Raw genomic sequence first — 21,601 nt, 5'->3', positions numbered from 1 at the left:
TAACTAGACATGTTTTGTGCGCTCAGTTGGCTCATGGGTAATTACACCTTTTGCTGACCCGAGCAATTGACTTTACACTTAAACATCAATTTTCATTTAATGTTAACGGTCAATGCATGGTTCCAGCATACACTCCACATACTGATTGTAAAAGCCTTTTACCGTCTACACAAGCACACTACACTCCGTATATCCACACAGGTGAAATGGCGGGCATCTATCTTAGCCACGAGGGTGGATCACGGCTGGTTGCATGGATGAGAAAATGCAGGTGAAGGGAAGGTCACAGTTGTGACACCGTCCCCTAGGTGGCGACGCAGAGCTTAAACTGCGATTGGCAGTGGGAATGGCAAGCGCATGAAATATTCAGGTGCCACGCGTGTGATCGCAACACCCCCCTCCTCGTTGGGGACTGTGGCTCTGGCTTGCTGAAAATGTCACGGTTGCCAGCTGACAGTCAAACGGAGGGGTACATCAGAGAGCATCCTTGTCAGTGGCCCTGTTCTCTCTGCAGTATGCCAGGCTTGTAGCAGACTTCCTGTACTGGAGAGGCAGGAACAAACAGTCACAGCGGGTGGGCTTCTGTCTCAGAGAGCCAGATCAAACCCAGCCTCCCTTCCGTTAGCGACACATCGGCTGCGCCCCCTGGTCCCTCTGAAGAAGGGGGCTGTGCATCGAAGTGAAACAAAACGGAGAGGTTCTGTTCTTATTCCCTGTCCTCTGCTCTCTTTTCCCGCGAACGCGCTTCGTTCCAGCTCGAGGTAGAGAACCAAAGGTCCTCCAAAACCCCTCCTCTCCCCATCACCACCGTGTCTGTCTTTGTGTGTGTGATGTCTCACGCAGATCTGCTGGGGGTACATTTGGTTAAACCTGCTACGTTCTTGCCCCCTGACTTAATTTAGGTTGTAATGCAGAAGCGCCTTGACACACGATCGTGTTCCGCCTGTCTGCTCCCCTCGGTGTACTGTCATCCGCTTTAAGCAGGGTTTTACAAACGAAACGGCCGTGCGATCTGACAGAGGCAGCTCTCCAGCAGCAAGGACTTGTGAATGCTGCGAATGTCAACTTCCTTCAAACATTTGTCTTATTAACAGATACGTTTTTCCTGTCTGGTTCTGGAGGGATCTGAGAGGTTTTACAGAGGAGGAAGATCAGTTCATCCTTTGCGACTGCACAATTGTGTGTTTGTTTTGAGCAACAGCTTCTGGCACAGGCCAGGAGAATGATTTTCTGTGAAGATGGCGTTCAGAACAGGAAGTATATCACCGAAGTTTCCATGGTGCCTTGTTCCACCTCAAAGAATCCACCCTCTTACATACTGAGAATTACCGTGGAAATAATTTTGCATCAAATGATTGGCTTCATTTGGTTTCATTTGCAGTGGCCTATATTAAGTGATAAGATTAACTCAATACCTGACTGTGGGCATCTTGAAAAGCCACCAAGGGTTAAAAAAACTGCCACTGACCACTTATGGTCTTTTACACCCGCACAGCTACTCTGATCACTGGCAGTCACTCACATCCACACAGCTACTCTGGTCACTCACAGTCACTCACATCTGCACAGCTACTCTGATCGCTCACAGTCACTCACATCCGCACAGCTACTCTGATCACTCATGGCCACTCATACATGCACAGCTACTTTGACCACTAACGGTCACTCACACCCACACAGCCTCTCTGGCCACTCATGGTAACCCATACCTGTACAGCTGGTCTTACCTGGGCGCAGTACTGCGATTTGGCAACAGCAACTAGGAGCTTGAGAATAGGCTGGGACTGGGAGACCAGGGGGGTGACAGCATGGATAACCGCGGTGAACTTGGGGTACGGTTTAATACCTGCAAAACAGTCAGACAGTACAATAAGCACTTGAAAAGGAACCTAAAGGGACATGCTTACCTGTGTGCACATCAAGTAAATAAACTTTAATTAGCAACTAATAATCCCTTTATAATTAGCTGGCATACACTCTATTCCTGGGGTTAACTGGAGTCACTTAAGGTGACCTTTAACCCTTTCGTGCATATGGTCAGACCGGTGTGATTAGCTGTTTAGCACGTATGCTAAAACCGGTGCGATTGGAAAAAGATTAGATTGATTTAGCTTTGAGGAAACAGCAATTTAACATTAAAAAATATAGCAAATGCGACGGTGAAAACTATGAGAAGCTTAACCACGCTAATGAAAACATAATGAAAACATAGCACGTAGCACGCACACTACATAGCATAAAATAAGTTACATGCGAAAGGGTTAACTGTGTAGAACAGTGGTTTCTTGATCTTTTTTTTTTTTTTTCATCTTCATTTTCATCTTCTATGAACTGGCCTGTCAGATGAATCAAACTGCCTTTTTTCAGTCATATGCAAATATTGTGTGTGACAGCTGCACTGCATTGGGTTCAGTCTCCCCAAATTTAATGCTAGGGATGTCACTAAACGGCAGACTCCACAGTCACTGCAAGACAGGCAGCCTCCCTCTGCTAGCCAAACAGAGACCGCTCAGTCATCTCCCATACTGGTAATTGGTATTGCTAGGATGAAGTTCTTGGTAGTAGTTTATGTGTATGTCGCTGAGTAACCTCATTTACTGTCTGGTATCCTTATACTACCACTCACCACCAAAATATGGAAATAGCATAGAGTGCACAGATTCAGGAGTGCTGTCTTTTCGCACCAGTCAACAGGCCAGGCTCCAGAACCTTCTGCAGCCAGACCAGAGAATGTTGAGGGGCTCACCCAGTCCAGCGTAGTAGAAGGGGAAGTCGCCCAGGTAGGCGGAGTACTGTGGCATGGCGAAGAGACCCCCCGGATGGCTGTTCCACATCAGGCTGCTCCGTGATGTGTGCTGGAACACCCTGTCCTGAATGATCTGTCAAACAGAACACACTGGATCAATCTGATGGATAGCTGACAACGCCAATCAGAGCTGCGGTGAGTTGGGCTCCACCCACTGCTGCGTTTCTTCCACAATTTGTATGGTGACACTTGATGTGACATAGCACATCTGGCTCAGAGAGGGCAGTGGCTGGTGGCTGGGGATGGTTGTGGGATAGGGTAAGGGCTGGGCAGCTGGATCAGGGCTTTTCGAAATCGCCTTGAGCTACTGTTATGATTGTTGTTGTTAAAATATGGACAAAGCGATATAAAAATTCACCTTTGAGGGTAAGGGCTGTCTGACAAAGAAAAAGGAGAATTACTCTCTTTCGCCTCAGGGCAGTAAAATAACCACTTCCTTCAGCTCAGCAGATTACCTCTCAATCCTTTCTTCCTCTAAATAAAAAAGTACTCGCCATCTTAAAAATGTAATCTACAGACCAGGCTGCAAGGCCATTTTTCTCAAAACCACCCCCCACCACCAAGCACCCCCCTAAATATGAAGCACAAGATTAACTACCCAATCTAGACTCCCAACAGCTAATATCACCTGAACAGCGGGTGATGGAAGGGGATTATAAGGGAAAAAAAGCAACAACGACCTCTTGGAAATTCCGCAATTAGTTTCAACAGGCCGGAGTGAGCAATCGGCTGTTGGAGGGGCCGCTGGGTTTGAGCTGAAGAGCTTGCCTTGCCTGCACTTGGGCTACAGAGGAGGGGGGGATTTAAACCCGCTCACAGATGCGCCGGCATGTCTTTCCCCGTCCCTAATGAGATGCGCAAGTGTGGCCGATGAATAAAGCATGAGCCTGTAATCTCCAGACTATAGCAGTAACACCATTTACATATGTCGCACTGCTGTCTGTGCAGGGACAAACCTCCAGTCCCTCCATTTACTGAGGGCGTTTCCTCCTGGTCAGAAAAACTTCCCATGAACACACCACACCCACAGGTAGACTGTGAGCCTAACTCCATTTTTAACTCAACTCTGACTTGACCAACGAGCGCAAAAGGAGTGTTCTTCATCTTCCATCCTCCATAACAGTTTTCACTAGGTCAGCTGAACAATTTGGAGATGCTGACTCATGCAGTGAATCTAATAACATTACTAATGAAACAGTTTGGCTGAAACTTTTACTTAATGTTTAACAGGCACTTGGGAGTTATCATATGGCACTAGACCTTTTCCCTGAATTTCAGAAAACTTCAAACTAACTCCAGATCAGATGTACATATCAATTATAATTATGAGGAAAACTATTCATCATTTTCAGAGAACAGACAGACTGGATATGTAACGTGCTTTGTGCTTTGTCACAGAGGGCCTTGTTCACTGTTAAAATGTCATTAAGACGTGTCTCCCACCCTTACTGTCCAATCCAAGAGTGATCGGGCTGTTATGTTAACCAGAAGTACCCCTCTTCCCTTTGGGAGAGATCCCAGGCATGCTACAGAGAGTGTGGCTGTCCAGCCCCAAATATAAATGTATGTCACTGAACGTTGTCAGGAAGCTGGGCATTTCTTTGATAAGAGCTGAGAGGAGTCTGAGACACTGCTTTGTGAACACAAAGATGACTCGCACCATAGAATCTGTTGGTTCAGGCAGGACAGCAACAGTGGAAATTACACTCTCTGATAGCTTATTCAAGAATACTGAGTATGCCTCAGGGTTATGACCCACTAGACTGATGAAAAACAGTTCAGATCCTTACCCTAATCAAAATACAGGACAGAAATATTACCCAATATCCCCACTGCTGACGCCTGTGGCTAGAGTGGCTGGTGGCTTTATCAGCAGACACACACACACACACACACACACACACACACACACACACACACACACACATACACACACACAAACAGCTTAAAGTAGAGGATGTATGACACACAGTGCTGTTGGAATGCTATTTATAAAAACTCTCTCACAGGCTATGCTATTCAATGATACTTGTATGCTCTGCTCCTTCTGTGGAGAGGGGACTCACCTCCAGAGTGGTCAGCACGATCTTCTCCACCGAGGAAAAGTAGGCCTCCCACAGGAACTGGGTCTGCTGCCTCAGTGCCAGGATGCTGTCCTGATGGATGGACCGCACCGTGGATGGGATCTACAGGGACAAGAAATCAGCATTCAGCAACCAGACATCCCCAACGAAGCATCTATGCAGCCTTCAAAGACCAGCCATCCCCAACAATGCATTCATGCAGCGTTCAGAGACCAGACATCCCCAACAATGCATCCATGAAGTGTTCACATGCAGATACACACACAGAAAGGATCCCAGTGCTTATTTTACTCAAAAAGACTGAAATGGATCAGTCGATACTGAAACTAAATAAAGGAAACACTCAGCTCTATCAATACAGCTATGGCCCAAACTGTGTTCTCTCTACAGACAGGGACACAGCTGTAAACCATCACAGCAGAAACCCAGCTAAAGGAGAGAGTCTCGTATGTGAGGCTCAGTGATTCGGCAGTGCTGCAGTAGCCCTGACAGGCTCTGCAATGGTCAAAGGAGTGACAGATGAGCAACACCCCAGAAAAGGGAGCAGAGGTCAGAATCTCCCAGCAGCCTCAGCTTCCCCTGCACCATCCAACATTCTCGTCCAATCAGCTGGTTGCACATGTCAACCATGCTGCATTGACTCTTACAAGTACTTTACAAAGGGGGAAAGGAGACAAATTTGGCAAATTGGCAAAAAGAGAGGAAAAAAATCCCCCTAGCTTAGGACTCGCGTGGACACCTGGATGGATGAAGCTGGATGCGGTTTGGCCGAGCGGTGTGTCCTTGGTGGGGGGGGGGGGGGGGGGCGTCGTCAGCACTCGGAGCTTTCTCAGAGGCAACAACGGTGTCATGGGCAGTGATTGGTGGGAAGGATGCCAGGGCCGTTTCCACAGCTCATCTCCAGTGGCAGCAAAATGTCCCCATGTCCCCCCCTACCTCTGAGCAGGAAAGCAGAGAACGGAACGGAGCCGGGAGGGTGGGCCAGCAGGGGGAATGGGGCGAGGTGGTGGGGGGGGGGAACAGTAGGCCGAATGGGGAGAGCTCCTGGCCCAAAAGGGCACACACTCTGCTATTTCGGTAACGTGTGTGATGTTATTGTCTTACACAGTGAGGGGGACCATTACTCATTTCCTGCACATTTCTTCAGTTGGACCAGAGAGAGTGGGGCTCGGGCACCAGCTCTCTGTGAGAGAGGAGATCGATTGGCATTCTCAGGGGACAAGTGTGTGGGGCGGGGGGTGTCTCGTACCTGCAGCAGCAGCCTCTCGTCCCCGATCACCGCGGCTGTGTTCCAGTTGATGACCTCGGAGAAGGGGAGCTCCCAGCCGTTACTCAGCATGACAGGAACACAGGCAGCCTGTGCAAGGGAAACACAGCCGGCACAGGTTACAGAAGGACCTTACACACAAATACATATGCGTGAATACTCACGCAAGCACACACGCATGAGATGGTCCACACTCATACACAGAGAACACACACACACACACTCCCCCTTTCATGTGCCTGAGGTACTGACATTGTGAGAGCAATCAGAGGGATGAGAGGCAGAAGAGAGGAGGATAAGGGAGGGGAATAAGGAAGAGGAAAGTAGGCCAGTGCACAGACCTGGAGCTCCTCCCTACCACAAACTCTGCTGCTGACTTCAGTGATCTGAACCCTAGCCAATTCATGGGCTCAGCCAATCAGGAAAGAGATTTGCGAAATGACAACATGCTGCCTTGGCATGGATCAGAGAGAGAGAGAGAGAGAAAGAGAGGGGGGGAGAGAAAAAGAGAAGAAAAAGGAAGGGAATGAGTGAGTAAAGAAGAAAGAGAAAGAAAGAGGGAGAGAGGGATAGATAGAGACAGAGAAGGAGAAGGGAGCATGCACAGGCTGCACGTGTGTTCACGTTTGCGAATGACTTCCTCTTCCACTGGAGCTAAGTGTGAAACTCAGGCACCGTGGGGACCTGAGTGGGTTCCAAATCACTGCAGGGTGCACACCTCCTCACAGGATTCTTCCCTGAACGGTCAATTACTGGCCTGCCTGAGACACGCCCACTCCTGTCTGCCCCTCTGACCTGCGCCTCCACAAGCCCAAACAGGCACGGCATTAGGAGTGGCAGCACAGGTAAAACTGCCCTGTGGAAAGAGTAATTACCATCTCGTCTACCTCATTATCTAGCTGCAGGGCCTTTTAATGGAACCATGGCCATTTCCCACACTGTGAGAACCAGGTCAGAGGACTGAACACCCAACCCCAAGGCTTCAAAGCTAATGGCTTAACACTTCACTTACACTTTGTGTGTGTGTCTGTACATGTGTGTACATGTGTGTGTGTGTGCGTGTGTGCGTGTGTGCGTGTGTGCGTGAGTGTGTGTGTGTGCGTGAGTGTGTGTGTGTGCGTGAGTGTGTGTGTGTGCGTGAGTGTGTGTGTGTGTGTAGGGAAGCTGCAGACCCTCACAGAGAGTGTACTCCTGTTTTCCTTTCTCTCTGTGGGCAAGTGTGGTAAGCCTGGTAAGTTAACCTGGCAACAAATCAGGGCTCTGCCCCACTTTCCCCCTGCAGCATTACAGCCATGCCCCTTCCCAACAAAACCTCCATTTCTACTCTGTTTTTCATATTTCTGTTACTTTCACGAAAAGGAGGATTCAGGAAAGAAGAGAAATAAAGGAAAGGAAAGCTCCTCAAAAATGTTCCTGTGGAGACGCGCATGCGCGTGTCTGCTCCTGTCAAAGTGTGCTTGCGTCCCCGTGCATGACCTTTACAGGCGAGAGCGTGAAGAGGGAAGTGTCTGCCTGCTGAGACAAGCTCCAACGTCTGCCTCACATACACAGCACACCCCGGGCCCGGCCTGATTACGCACTCGGGCTGGGAGAGGCGCGTCGAACACTGCGTAAGACAAACATCACAGCAGAGAGGCCAGCTCTGCAAAGCTTTCTCACACAGTGAGAGAAATGAAGCTTTACTTCCACACATCTGTCAGGCTTGTCACCTGTTGCTAAGCAGTAACATCAACACGCCGCAGATTTGTTCACCTTTACAGTGTGTGGATTGTGATAGCGTTGTGGATTGACAGAGAATGACGTGGCTCCTGATTCATGGGGAAGTGGAGGAGAGCCACGGAGTGGGGTGTGATTGGTGGGGAAGTGGAGGAGAGACTGAGAGTAAATTCTGATTGGTAGGGAGGTGGAGGACAGTCTGGGTGTGGGCTTTGACTGGGGGGAGGTGAGGCAGACTGAGCAGCAGGGGGCACTTTCCTTTGCTTCCTGCCAACCTCTGCTTATAGGTATATTTGTGTGTGTGTGTGTGTGTGTGTGTGTGTGTTCAGGAGGAAGAGTGACAGAGAAAATGAGTGTGTGTGTATGTGTGTGTGTGTGTGTGTGTGTGTGTGTGTGTGTGTGTGTGTGCGCGCAGAAGGAGTAAACAAAGATACGTGCCTGTGACTGTGTGTTTGATCTGCCTTCTTCATTCTGCGTGGGTGATTAATGTCTAAATGAAAAGCGCATGCAGTGTATTTGTATTGTGCTATCATTATCACTCTGCTTTTTAATCTAGCGCCTGGAGTGCATTCCTGCATCAGTGCAGATACAGAGCAGGAAATAGAGTCTACAGTACAGAAAGAGGTACAGTGCACAGACATGACCTCACTGGCAGGTGGGTACCCGACAGGTGCCCTCTGATCAGTTATCATGTGCAAAATTAGCATTTCCAGCATTTAAATGGGGCTGGCTCATGTACCTGCCATTACTTCAGGCAATAGGAATGCAGGAAAGTTTGCATGAAGGATCAGGCAGAGCTGGCTGTGTGTCTGCTGGGCTTGCTATTCTCCGTGTGGCCGTGTAATGTCTAACAGAGCTGTGTGGGGATCTCAGGGACCCGGTAATGCCCAACACATACCTGCAGCGCCTCCAGGAAGCGGAAAGAGCCGAGCCGCCGGCCCCGAGGAACCAGGCAGAAGGTAGAGTTGTGCAGCATCTCTCTGTAGTCGAACCTGAGGAGAGAGGAGAGGGGGAAAGGGGGTCAGACTGTGGGGGCCCCCCCAAAAGACCCAGCAAGGGGGCCAGCATTGAGCGCCCAGAGGGAGAGGGTGGAGAGACCCTTCCCCCTCGCAGGGGAATGAAAGCCCTCTGGTCCTTGGGCCCTGAGGCTGCAAGTCAGGCTGCAGCTGTGGACAGCTGGCTTAATTGCATGGCCTCTCTACCCGCGCCTCTCTGATTCCCATCACCCCCCTCTCTACCACCTCTCTCCCAGCCTCTCCAGCGAGGTGTGCCTAATTGCTCACCGAGCAGAATGATCAAACCTGTGGGCCTAATGAGGTACAACTGACACCTGCTTCCGAGGAGCCATGAGCGTCCTAATTGATAAAGCCAAGGTTAGAGAAGAGGTGCAGGCTGGCTGGCAGGCACACAGGCAGACAGAAAGACAGACAGACAAGACAGGCATGCAATAAATGAGGGCTGCCTGCTGCATCTGTGTCACAATGTCACATGTGCTTAGAGCTCTGAGGGATATGACTATTCTACTGCCCTGGGGGAAGGGGAGGAGTTTGGGTCTACAGCTGGGGACACACACACACACACACACACACACACACACACACACACACACACACGCACAGATTCCCTATCCCACAAATAACAAAGCCATGCATGTGCACAAGCACACAAATTCACACTGACTCAGCCATGCACACGCACACCCACACCTAAACCCACACACACCCACACACGCACCACAGAGGCATGCTACAGCGCTCCATATGATTTCTGCCTTTTCTGACCTAAGCCTTGAACTTCTTGTCAAGTGTCCCAGGAACACAGAGAAGGGACAAGGTGACCAGTGAGCTCTGCACCATCAGGGGCGTCCTAGGGGGGCCCGAGGACCAGACACAAGCTCAGTGGTGCATGTGCAGAGAAGTATCACACTCTTCTTCCCCCCCCCCCCCCCCCCCCCACACACACACACACACATATCATTAGAACTTTCACCACATTCAGTGTGATCCATTCACAAATCGCACGTCCTGCCTATCATGACTCCGGTAACTGACGTCAGAGTTTTAACGGCAACAGTCGCTGTCACCCTTTTCTGCCGCTCCCTCTGGCTGCGGAAAAGGTCAGGCGACGGCGTGCCATTCTGGCGAGGGGAAGAGAGAGACACCACGTTCCTGACCGAATCTGCAGTCTAGCGCAAGGGCCCTGTTTCCTTACTGGCTGAGCTAACAGCTGGCTGCGATCGAGCTAACAGCCGGGACATGCCCAGCGATGAGGAGAAAGGCCAAATATCTCAGAGTGGGAGCTGCTGCTAACCCCCCCACCCCCACCCCCACCCCCCGTGCTGTCCATCTGTGCGCCCCCTCCTGGGGTGAAACGCAAGTGGGCCTAGTGCTAATTAAGGCTGACTGCAGACCCATGGGGTGTTGAGGGGAAACACAAAAAGAGAGCGTGCTGACCTGGGGGGCATAATGACAGAGTGAAAGGAAGCTCCTAAGCTAGCTAATTTTAGCTTTGAGGAAACAGTGATTTAACGTTTAAAAAATATAGCAAATGCTAACTGAAAACTATGAGAAGCTTAATAACGCTAATGAAAACATAACGAACCATGTAAAGTAACACACGGGCTACATAGCATAAAAATAAGTTACGTGTGAAAGGGTTAAGCATGTAACAAAATCTAAAATATTAATGTATAAAATATAAAAAGGTAAACAGAAAACACTTTTCAACTATAGTTCTGTGTCACGTTCACTCTCCTCCATGTTGTTTTGCCTTCATGCAAATTTCCTGCATGAGTGATTTGTGACACAACGAAACGATGGAGCATAATATGAAACAATAGACGTTTTTCTATTATCACACGATATATATCGTCATATCGCATAGCCCTACGTCGGGGTGCGGTCGATAGCAACAGTCACACAGAGCAAAGAGTGATCTGTTCAGGACGGGCAGAACACTGTGGCCCGTTCCCTTCTCTACCACCTATCATCCAAGACATCTGTGTCCCTTGGTAGCGATTCTCCCACAGAGCGGCAACCTCTCTTCACACACACACACACGCAGTCCAATCTCTGCTCTCCTGCTTTTCCACTGAGCTGTACTGCACTCCATGTGAAAGCAGCTGGGGCCATGTTGTTATATCGAATTCATCAGGACCGGTGACCTCTGGCCTGCCTTGTTAGCTGGTCAGAAAACATTCTGTCTGCCTGCCTGTCATTCTGCGACAGTTCCCAGAGATCACAAGCCATTCTCTGGGTGCGTTTCCATCAGACATGGGGCTCTGACACCGACAGAGTGAACCCCGCTCTCACTTACTCTTGCCTGCCTAACTGAAAAGTTCAGATGAATGTGTGTGATCATTTCAAAAAAAGTGAAGAAACTCCATCTTGATTTAGTTTTTAACGCCTTACCTTCTGCATTGAGTAAAATCTGCAAATGAGTAAAGTCTTACTAAATGTGGTCCACACTGAACTCAGTGACTCTACAGATACCCAACCCATCCGTGCTCTACTCCCCAGTGACCAACCACTCCCGTCCTCACGGCCGACGGGGGCGTGCCACGGCGGTGTGTAACCACGGGGCCCGGGAGCGGAGGGAACATGCTCGCAGTGTGCCCGCCTGCCACCACAGCGTTATCAGTACATATGGTCACGCGAGGCGCTGAGCAGCTGCGTAATCAGCCGCTGACATTCTGCCGCATGGCTATTGAGATTAAACTGACGCGTCTCCAGGCTCTTTCCCATGAAGAACGACGCTCCCGCTCCCACTCCCCCCCCCCCCCGGCAGCTGCATCCTTCTGAATTCAATCTCAGCACTCGTGCTCTGGAATATGAATAAACGTGTTAGTGGAGCATCTGTGCTGGAGCCGGACACTGATGGCGCTTGCCTCTTAAATAAGCATTACCCAGGACAATCTGTGCCGCATCTTTCAAACTGGAGGGATGCTCGCCCCGTGCTGGAGAGACTCATTTTTCGTTTTGGCAGCTGCCAGGTAAGGGGCTGTATGTGTACCTCAAATGCAGATCCCCACAGCTTCCGACCCCCACCCGTCACTCTCTCTCTCTCTCTCTCTCTCTCCCCCGCCCAGATTTCAATAGGTGTACAGATTAAGGAGCTGCTTGGAATTCCTGATTTGTCGTCTCCCTCCTAGTGCCATAGCCTTCCCGCCTCAGCCCACTGTGATGAGGAATCAGAGGAGCAGCGCAATGTTCTCCATTTCTGCTTCTCTACTAAGGAGCTCCCAGCAGGCTGAATGGCAGGTCACTTGATACACGCGGGCCAGCTGATCCACACGGGCCGAGCGGTCCACACAGTGCTCTTGATATTAGGAAAATAATGAACTGGTCTGAAATGAAAGTGTGCTTCCCAATTCGTCCAATTCTAAAAATGTAACAACAAAAACAGATTAGCTTTAACAAAGAAAAACACCTATCTGGTTCAGTCAGCTACAATGTGGTGTTTGCCAGTGTGGGAAAAAATCTAGGAGAAATCCCATGAGACGTGTCTCATCTCCATCTCAGAGGAACCGCGCGGCTGCAACTGGCTGCACCTGTGAGTCTTTCCTTATTCGCCACTCCATCTTCTCCCTGCCAACACCGCACAAGAGACGTACCTACATTTACATTTATTCATTTGGCAGACGCTTTTATCCAAAGCGACTTACAAGTGAGGTACAATACAACACAAACGAAAAACAATACAGAGTCAACAATATTAGAGGCACTGCATGACAAGTTGCAAAGGTTGGTGTGGGGAGGCAGAGAGAGAGAGAGAAAAAGGTGACCTTAAAAGCAGGAGACAGAGGATATTATGATATATACAACTACAAGGCAAAAAAGAGTGGGGGGTGCTCTTTAATAAATCCCAACTGTATCCATTCACTCTTGCCAATGTGAGATGGCACAAGCTCTGACTGGGAGATGACCCCCCCCCCCATTGTGGCTACAGTGTATCTACAATGTATCTGCTTACTATCAGCATTACTGTCCATACATGCATGCAAAAGGCAGTGACTTGGAGACACTCTGGTGGGTAAACCCCACCCACCGCCAGCCAGCCATTTCCCTGTATGTTCCCAATCTTTTGCAAACTTGAGGTGAAATGAATCTACCTTGTTTTGCCTATTCAGTTTGCATGTGGGTCTTGGTCTCAGAGGGACCAAATATCAACACTATGGAGGAAAGTTGAATAGTCCTGTCAGGTCTCTTGGTTTTCATTTAGCTCTGTTCTGGGGAACAATACAGCTGTGTGTTGGTTCTCATCTATTCCTATGTTTTTCACATCACCCAGCACCTACAAAATTCTTTGAATGTGTGCATGTTACTTTTACTAATTTACTCTTTGGAGGTGACTGTACTCACCTAGGGCTAGTCCGAGGACCAGGGTTTAAATCCTCAATTTCCTTCCTTGAGCTTTGGAAAATGGAGATTTCTCCCATGAGTCATGTGTAAAAAAAACTAGTCTTCCTGCCTTCCTTACTTCCTCACTCAAGCTTTCTGACTAACACATGGAACAAATAAAATAAATTTTGTTCAATATCCCATGTAAGAAAAAGCCTTCTCTATGTCCTGCCAGGACTCGTGCCACGTGGGGGCAAAAAAAGCCAAGCTGTATTTGATTTCAGCACTCACACGCGTCCCCCTGGAACCCCACAGAGACCCATAGCTGTGAGAGGGAGAGGTAATTATTCTGTAAGTCAGGCCTGGGAGACATCTTTCTTCCATTTTCTGCGTTCCCTCGTTTTTCCTGCCTTCTTCTTTTAACATTCTGAAAGAATGACACCATCATCCCACTGACCTTGAGATGCCCAACAAAGCCATTGTTGAGCGAGGAGCTCAAGGGCAAAGTACAGTAGATACTGTGGAGTGAATACCCTGGTTAATTAGCACTGGAATGAAGTGTGCTCTGTATGTGTGTATGCGTATTCGTGCATTTGTGTGCGTGTGTGTGTGTGTGTTTGGGAGGGGGATCAAATACAAATTCTAATAAAATTTCTCAGCAGATGCTAACAGGGGTGACAGTTGACATATTATCCACTTACACCAATGGATTTCTATTAGATAAACAGTTCAGATTAACTGTGTTGCTGAAGTGAACAACAGTGGGGCCTGAACTGGGAGCCAAACCTTAACTTTTGACTAACTCTGAACTCTGAGCTCTGTAACCATTGCACTATAATGCTGCCTTTATACAGGCAAATGCAATTAACGGCATGGGGCAAACAGCTTAACCTTCAATAAACACAATGCACACAAAGTGATATTACAATCGCAGTGGAATAAAAGCCCTTGGTAAAGAGATTTAATGATGAATAGACAGAAACCAGTGCGCGCCATCTGTGTTCTGTACCTACATGTCTACTGGCATTAGACTTCATGATTCCCTCAAATTTCACTGTCTGCAAAAGCCATGATATTGCCATGAACAGTGCTGTCATATGGTATTATTGGGGGGAAAAATTTTAATATTTAAGAAATGCAAATTTCAAATAGTAATAAGCTACTTTCTTAAATTCAGCTCTTAAATTGTAATCAGAGCCATATCACTACAAATCACATATCACTACAAATGCCAGCAAACACACATCACCAGAACAATCAGGCACTGGAATTTGTCTATAGGAAAACAGCTTTTGTTAACAACTGTGGCACTTATGACTAAGGGCCCTAATGCAATTGGTTTAGACTTCCTGTTCTTGGGTAGAACATTTTGAGTTGGCCTAAAACACACATGACTATAAAATAATATAAAAACTGAAAACCCTAAACCCTTTCCTAAAACGGAGGGGAAGACCGCAGGTACACCTCAGCACATAGCAACAAGACACTGAAGTGTGTGTGTAGAAGGTTCGAACTGATCAGGTGACCTTGCTCAACCAGACCTCCTGGCAGCTTTAAACACAGTCTCCATGGCAACCCCCTGAGAAGCACTTCCATTTGGAGGGGCTTAATTGTAAGCAGTCTGCACTTCATAGGGAATCAAAAAAATATATCAGTGTTTTTAAAAAGTCCCCCTTGTGTCTTCTTTTTGTTTTTCTCTAAATGCCCTGCTAACTCCATCACCCCCCCCCCTCCCCCCCAACCCTCCACCCCTGAACATCCAATATGGAATTCCCCAGGGCCTCACTCAGGCTAGAGCCAATTCTGCCTTCCTTCCCTACACTCTCATCCTGCAACACAGCTGCAGTTTCATTCAGGACATTTCCGCCAATTCAACAGCAACAGAAAAGGAAACGCCATTCACCAGCAAGGTGATTTTATAAAATTTTTAGCCTATGACAATACAAATTGTAAAATTGATATGTCATTTTACAATTTGTATTGTCATATGCTGAAAAGTTAGTAAAATCACCTTGCTGGTGAATGGACTATGAAACCCCCCCCGCCCTATGAGATCATCAATCTGTGATGTATTAAAGACACAAGGAAGAGTGGAGTTGAAAAGACCAAGACAAATGACAGTATCAACTCACTAGGCCTGCTCAGGTTAGTCCATGAGCCTAGTGATGGATTTCTGCTGTAGAGTAGCACTGGCCAAGGGATTGGATAGAAATTGAATGCCACCAGGAGGGTGTGTAAGGGGGAAAAAGTTGCCGGTATGATGGAAGACGACTTTTTCTAATCCCAGTTAAAAGCACCTTTTAATGAGGAATGTGCTGGGAGGCAGCCCTTTGGGTCACAGTTTGCACTCAGCTCTGAATATTGCACAGCCCCTCCACCAGTGGGCGCTGCTAATGAGTTTTGCGCCCATTCCACAAGTAACTCAGAAGGAAAACATCAGTGTATTACATTATATGAAGTGTTTTGTACTGCACATGCGGAGACCCGCAAATGAGCGCTCCGTCATAATTGGCAGTTGAGCGTAACTTGCGTTCACTCGACAGCGTCACTGGAATAAACTGCTGAGACAGGCATGTGGTGGAAATGACAATTACCCAAAACAGGAAATACTAATCGGCGTGATGGTGGGGCTCTTCATCATGCACCATTTTCATACACCCAGACAAAATTAAATGCCAAAACCACAACTCGCTTATATGTGTGGTTAGCACTGATAAAAGTGATACATCCTCAATTTCAGTTCCTCGCGGCTTCTTAGTACTCTTTTTGGTAATCATTTCATGCCCTAGCGATTAAGATCAACTTTTGCTGATTTGCTTCAATCCACACTCCCCTCTAATTATGAGTGCGTTTGTTCGCTACACTGCAGGGATCTTGGAGGAAAGCAGGTCACCATGGCAATAGTGATATTTAAGACACCATACGGCGCAGTTAATAGTCAACGCAGCGGTGAACGCTTGCATATGTAAAAAAGAAAAAGGGCTTGAGAGAAGAGGCAATAACGTTGAGTCATACCTGCCTCCAGCATTTCACCTCCAATTTCCTTGTCAACTACAATAACTTAAACGCTTCATCAAAAATGAAATAAAAAAGGCAGTAGTACCAGGAGATCACTTGTGGAAATGCTGATTTACCGCGACCGGTTCCGCATGACTGTCTTCTCACTTTTTAGATGGGATTACACCGATTTAAGGCGGCGCGGCAGTAAGTCAAACGCTGTCTGGTTCGGGGAAGGCGACAACAAACAGACGCGTCGGTCCGACCGCTACCCGATCCAAACCGCCTCCGTGCTCGGAGATGGGCTGGAAGGCCGTCCAGTCACAGTACGGTCAAAATTGTTTTGGGACCATTTCCCGCTCCCCTCTCTATTTGAAAGCAGAAACTAAGAAAATTGATTTTTGCCTTCCCCGTGACCCATAGTAATTAATTATCACTACATTTATTTCTTGGAAACGAAATTCAGTGGCTTCGGTATTAACCCGCAGCATATTCTTTTCACATCCAGTAGCCCAAACACAGAAGGAGAAACCTCACGTTTTTACGGTTTAGTTTAGCGGTCTATAAATTGTAATTAGAAGCCTTGGGGTGAAGCTCATTGGTGTAACATTGCAAGGCACTAGAAAAAGACTCTGTGGTATGATATAGCACTTGCGCTACCCTCCTGATCCAGCACCTCGTATTGCAGATCAGTCAAGAGCCACTCCAGACCGGAGTTCACCGGCAATCTGCAATATGGATAAATAGATGCAGCACTACCTACATTATCCTCTCCATTTCCAGATGGTTGTCAGGATGGGATAGCAGTGTGTGTGCATTTTGGAGTGTGTGTACGCACATAGTGTTATGTGTGTGTACATGTACACACACACACATTAATGTGTGTGCCTTTGTGTATGTATTTGTGTTCGTGTGTACGTATTGGTATTGGTGTGTGTGTGAGAGAGAGAGACATGACAGGACTTGTCTGTCTCTTATAACTTTTACTGATTTGTCATTTCCAACGTAAGGGAAGGGCTGTTGGATTTACAGCATGAACATTCTGTTTTCTCCCTGTGACCCATACCAAGATGAAAAATGGGCACCGTTGATGAAACCATAGTCACAGCGACCTAATCCCACACACACAGAGCACAAACACACACACATCCAACATACTGATACACACACATACTCAGCACAGCTAAACTCCTGCTGTCATCTCCTGCTTGTCTTGCCAATTGCTGCCATAGTGCCATAGTGATGCACAAGAAGCCCCATCTTGAGCCACTGCAAATTACGTCTTTTTATTCATTATGTTTAAAAGTGACTACAAAAGCCAATGGAAAATAACCTCTCAGGGGCACTCTGCCAATTAAATATGCAAAACTTAGCATTTTATGTGAAAACATCAATTTCATAGAAGTAAAAACATCCTTTTAATTAGCTCTGTGGGCATGACATTCCCCTCTCTCTTGTCTCTGGTTGGATGGTTGAATGTAATGACACATAGCTAAACGAACAGCTCATTGGCTATATATCCAATATTTCTCTCATTTCCTGTCACTGCATGATTCAAAAACTGGAGCCACATTCCCTGGCCCCTACACAGAGCTGGGGCCAATTCCATTTCAATTCAGTCAATTTGGTCAAATGGACTAAAATCCCATCCACAAATTGAAAATCACCCTCTGTTTTCTTTGAAGATGAATTTCAATTCATTTTGTGAACTGACTGAATTGAAATGGAACTGACCCCGAACTCCATCTCTACCTCAGCTCTCCTTCTGGCACCCCACTGCATGACCTGCTTCCAATTTGAGGGTTAAGAGTGGTTTTTATTCCACTCATTTAAATGCCACGCAGACCATCACTGTCTGTACTTATCCTACTGCGGTCAATGAGTTCTCTAATTTTCAACACACTGTCCATTCTGGGTCCTAGTCTTCTTCGAATCAGCATGTGTATTCCAGCTCAGATCCCATCACCCTCACATTCACAACATAAAGTCCAGAACATACAGTGCAAGGCATTTTTCAGTCTGTTGCGGTCAAGGCAACATCCACGTACAGATTAATTAACCAGGCTGTGACCCTTGGCTGAACAAGCCGGCACTCAGTAACGGGCGACAGGCTCATCCTTCACAGGGGGATGACGGCCGGCATGTTCAGATCCTAAATGTGCCATGCGCCTCAGTATAGAGCGATGGCAGTGGACTGACAGGGTGCTGTGGGGAGAAGAGCAGCAACTCTAAAAGCATGCAGTGGAAACTTTGCAGCAAAAGCGTATTTCCACAGGGAACAGATACCATGGTGATCCCGCGAACACAGTTTCGGGATCCATCTGCCTCGGCAGGGTCCCCCACGAGACGACTGAAGGGGGAGGGGGGAAAAAAAAACAAATTAAGTAATTTATTTGCAAACATATTCTAATTTATTCACTCTTACGGGTAAAGCCCCCGTAACCGCGCCATATGCACTACGGTGATGGCACAAATGAATGAAATAAATATTGCTAAATAAATAAATAAATATATAAATAAACGGGCCCTGAAAAGTTGGCACACAATTAAGATTTAAGCCCCGCTCCCTGCTGAGCTGGGTTATTAGACTGCCAGTGTCATCAGATGCATTAGTGCACAGCACTCTGGTCTAGCAGGACTGGCAGCCTGCTGAAGCGGAGGGGGGGTCACACATGACAGGAGACGGAGGATGACTGGTGTGCTTTTTATGCATTTCTCACCACTGTTCCGCTGTGTTACCAGACCCCCCATTGAGAGGCAGATAATTAGTTCCTTTTCCCTCCTTTTGCATCATGCAATGCCAGAAGGGCGGCCTCAGTAATCTCCAGACCCATTTGGCAAAGGTAGGCCTGCGACGTTGAGTTTGTGGGGCCTATGCCTTTTTGGTCATTCATTTCTCGTGACTTGATAGCCATTTGCTCTCAGACAGGGCTCCTGAGATTAAGGGGAGACGTTTGGACCCTGGACACCCATACTGCTCCAAACCTCTCCCCTGGTACAAACAGCGATTTTCAATTTACAATTATCATCAAGTAACACTACAGATGGAGACTTTGCTTTGTCTTTCTTTATGCCACCTATGTACACAGTATTTCCATTTAATTCTGCACAAAAAAGCCTTTAATGTCTCAAACATACAACTCTAATATGCCATTCCTTTATTGTCCCAGACTACCATCTGAATTCAGACTTGTTTCAATAGTGCAGACCAATGCCTCAGCTGAATGGTCAAGGACCAATCACATAAAATAAATCAAGAGATAATAAAGACAACATGAAGTAGTTAATGCTGGATGGATTATTCGTGAATCAAACATCAGAGGGAAAAAGAGGCTAGGTTGAACTCTCTCCTGCTGAAGGGGATTTACAGTCAAATGATTATAAGTAAACTGTATTGACACAAACCTTTGAAAGCCTTCACACAGCAAGAAAAACCACAGCTTAAATTGAGTTCAGTCTGAATGACATTTGTATTTGCTGGCATGTGTCTCACAGCTATGGAGTGCCAGCCTATCGGGCACTAGCCCTGCTCAGTGGTGAGTGGCGACCTGACACGTCCCCTCTTTATGTCCCGTGATGTGATGGAGTTGAAGGGTTCTCTCCCCGGCTTTGTACAATCTAAGGACCCACTGCTCGCGGTTCAGCGAGGTCATTTGGCTCCGAGACATAGCGGTTTGATACCCGACCCGCCCAAGACCCGCCTACATACTTTCACAGCAAGGATTATGTCCGGTGAGGATTCTGAGGGGACCTTTGATGCTGCCAGAAGAACAGCATGAGATCCAAGACCCGATATCCGATACCGCCCCGCCCCTTTCGGCTGGTTGACCTGATGCAACACGGGCTGAGAAAATAGTAAGAGGAGGGTGGGTCTGGCCAACCATATGACAGCGACCACAGACGGGCTCCGAGCTTGAATTGTGTTTGAATTGTGTTCACTGGGTCCCTTTCAGAGGTCCTTAGCAGAAAGCAAATTCATGGACGTGTTTAGTAAACTGCCCGGCCAATCCAATTGTGGATGCTGAATTAACCCTTTCGCACGTGACTTAATTTATGCTATGTAGCACGCGTGTTACATGTTATGTTTTCATTAGCTTTATTAAGCTTCTCATAGTTTTCATCGCCGCATTTGCTATACTTTTTAACGGTAAATTGCGGTTTCCTCAAAGCTAACATTAGCTAGAATTTTTCCAATCTAGTGTTCTAATCACACCCGTTTGACCGTACGCGCTAAACAGCTAATCACACCGGTGTGACTGTACGCACGAAAGGGTTAAGAGTGTTGAATAAGCGTCAGTGTTGTTTGGTGTGAAGTCAAGTCGTACTCTGGTGTGACCCTCTCAGATTTTCTCAATGGTTTTCATATCCCTTACAAGAGTTCACTGAAGTAATGGTTGAACTGAGTTTTTTTGTGCTAAGCCTAGTTTTGCCTAAAGGGATCAAAACTGATTTTCCAACTTTAAATTTTGACCTGTGAACCAGCAAGGAAGTGAGAGAGAAAATCTGAGATGGTTTCATTAGAAAGGCATTCTCGTCATCGGCGATTGCCAACCACGGGACGTCCTGAAAACAAACGAGAAGCCTTTCATGAATTCTCCCCCATCCCCTCTTCTTCACAAGCTGGTGATGTCTCTGATGTGGGAACAGCTGAAACCCCCTTCAGAATGAGCTGTTCCAGTACAGGGAGAGCCAGGGGAGACTGCAGGTCACTGGACAGCTGTGCCCATGTAGTTGTGGAGATGACACCCCTCTACAAAGACCAAACACAAACACAGTGCCGGCATCAAACTGCCAGGCCCACCACTGCACAGCCTACCCCTCACCTCTGCACTGTCTAGAGTGGGCAAGCAAATACACTGAAGATATGTGAGACTGTTCTGTGGCTGCATACACTCACAATGTGTCCCTGTATATAAACAGGGGAGCTACTGGAACAGATGGCCCCCGAAAGGACTTTTGACCACCAGACCTGACAGGAAATTAGGCCTAATGAATGCTCACTGAAGGGCAGCATTAATCACTGTGCCATTCCTGCATGCTGCCCTTCTGAGAACCTCACTGCTCCACTAATATCTCCTGGTAGCGTCTCAGTACTGCTCCTCTAAAACTCCACTGAGATCTCCTGTGATGGCGTCTCACATCTCTCCTCTAAAACGCTGCTGAGATCTCCTGTGATGACTTTCAGTATTGCTCCTCTAGATCTTCTGTCATGTCTTGGGATCAGATTGAGATTTTGGGGCATGACAATGGAGGCCCTGCCATCTTACACATAAAATGACAATGATACAGGAAACACGATATGGACATAGTCTGAACACTGATCCATGTTTAACACTCAGACACGGAGGATGATCACGGTATTACCACATTTAAACGGCGAAGTGAAAACACA

General features: G+C 47.5%; 1 protein-coding gene across 1 annotated transcript in view; it reads right to left on the bottom strand.

The window, feature by feature from the left end:
* Positions 1-21,601, bottom strand: part of ext1b (exostosin glycosyltransferase 1b) — an 87,266-nt gene that overhangs the window by 6,797 nt on the left and 58,868 nt on the right. Inside the window, exons 2-6 of the mRNA XM_036515955.1 lie at positions 8,772-8,865; positions 6,140-6,247; positions 4,873-4,992; positions 2,747-2,879; positions 1,728-1,846 (exon numbers count right to left, since the gene is read on the bottom strand). Of these exons, the coding sequence (XP_036371848.1) occupies positions 1,728-1,846; positions 2,747-2,879; positions 4,873-4,992; positions 6,140-6,247; positions 8,772-8,865 (574 nt within the window). The remainder of the gene's footprint in view (positions 1-1,727; positions 1,847-2,746; positions 2,880-4,872; positions 4,993-6,139; positions 6,248-8,771; positions 8,866-21,601) is intronic.

Source organism: Megalops cyprinoides, chromosome 21, assembly GCF_013368585.1.
Source record: "Megalops cyprinoides isolate fMegCyp1 chromosome 21, fMegCyp1.pri, whole genome shotgun sequence".
In the NCBI taxonomy this organism is placed as follows: Eukaryota; Metazoa; Chordata; class Actinopteri; order Elopiformes; family Megalopidae; genus Megalops; species Megalops cyprinoides.
This window is presented reverse-complemented; position numbering and strand designations above follow the sequence as displayed.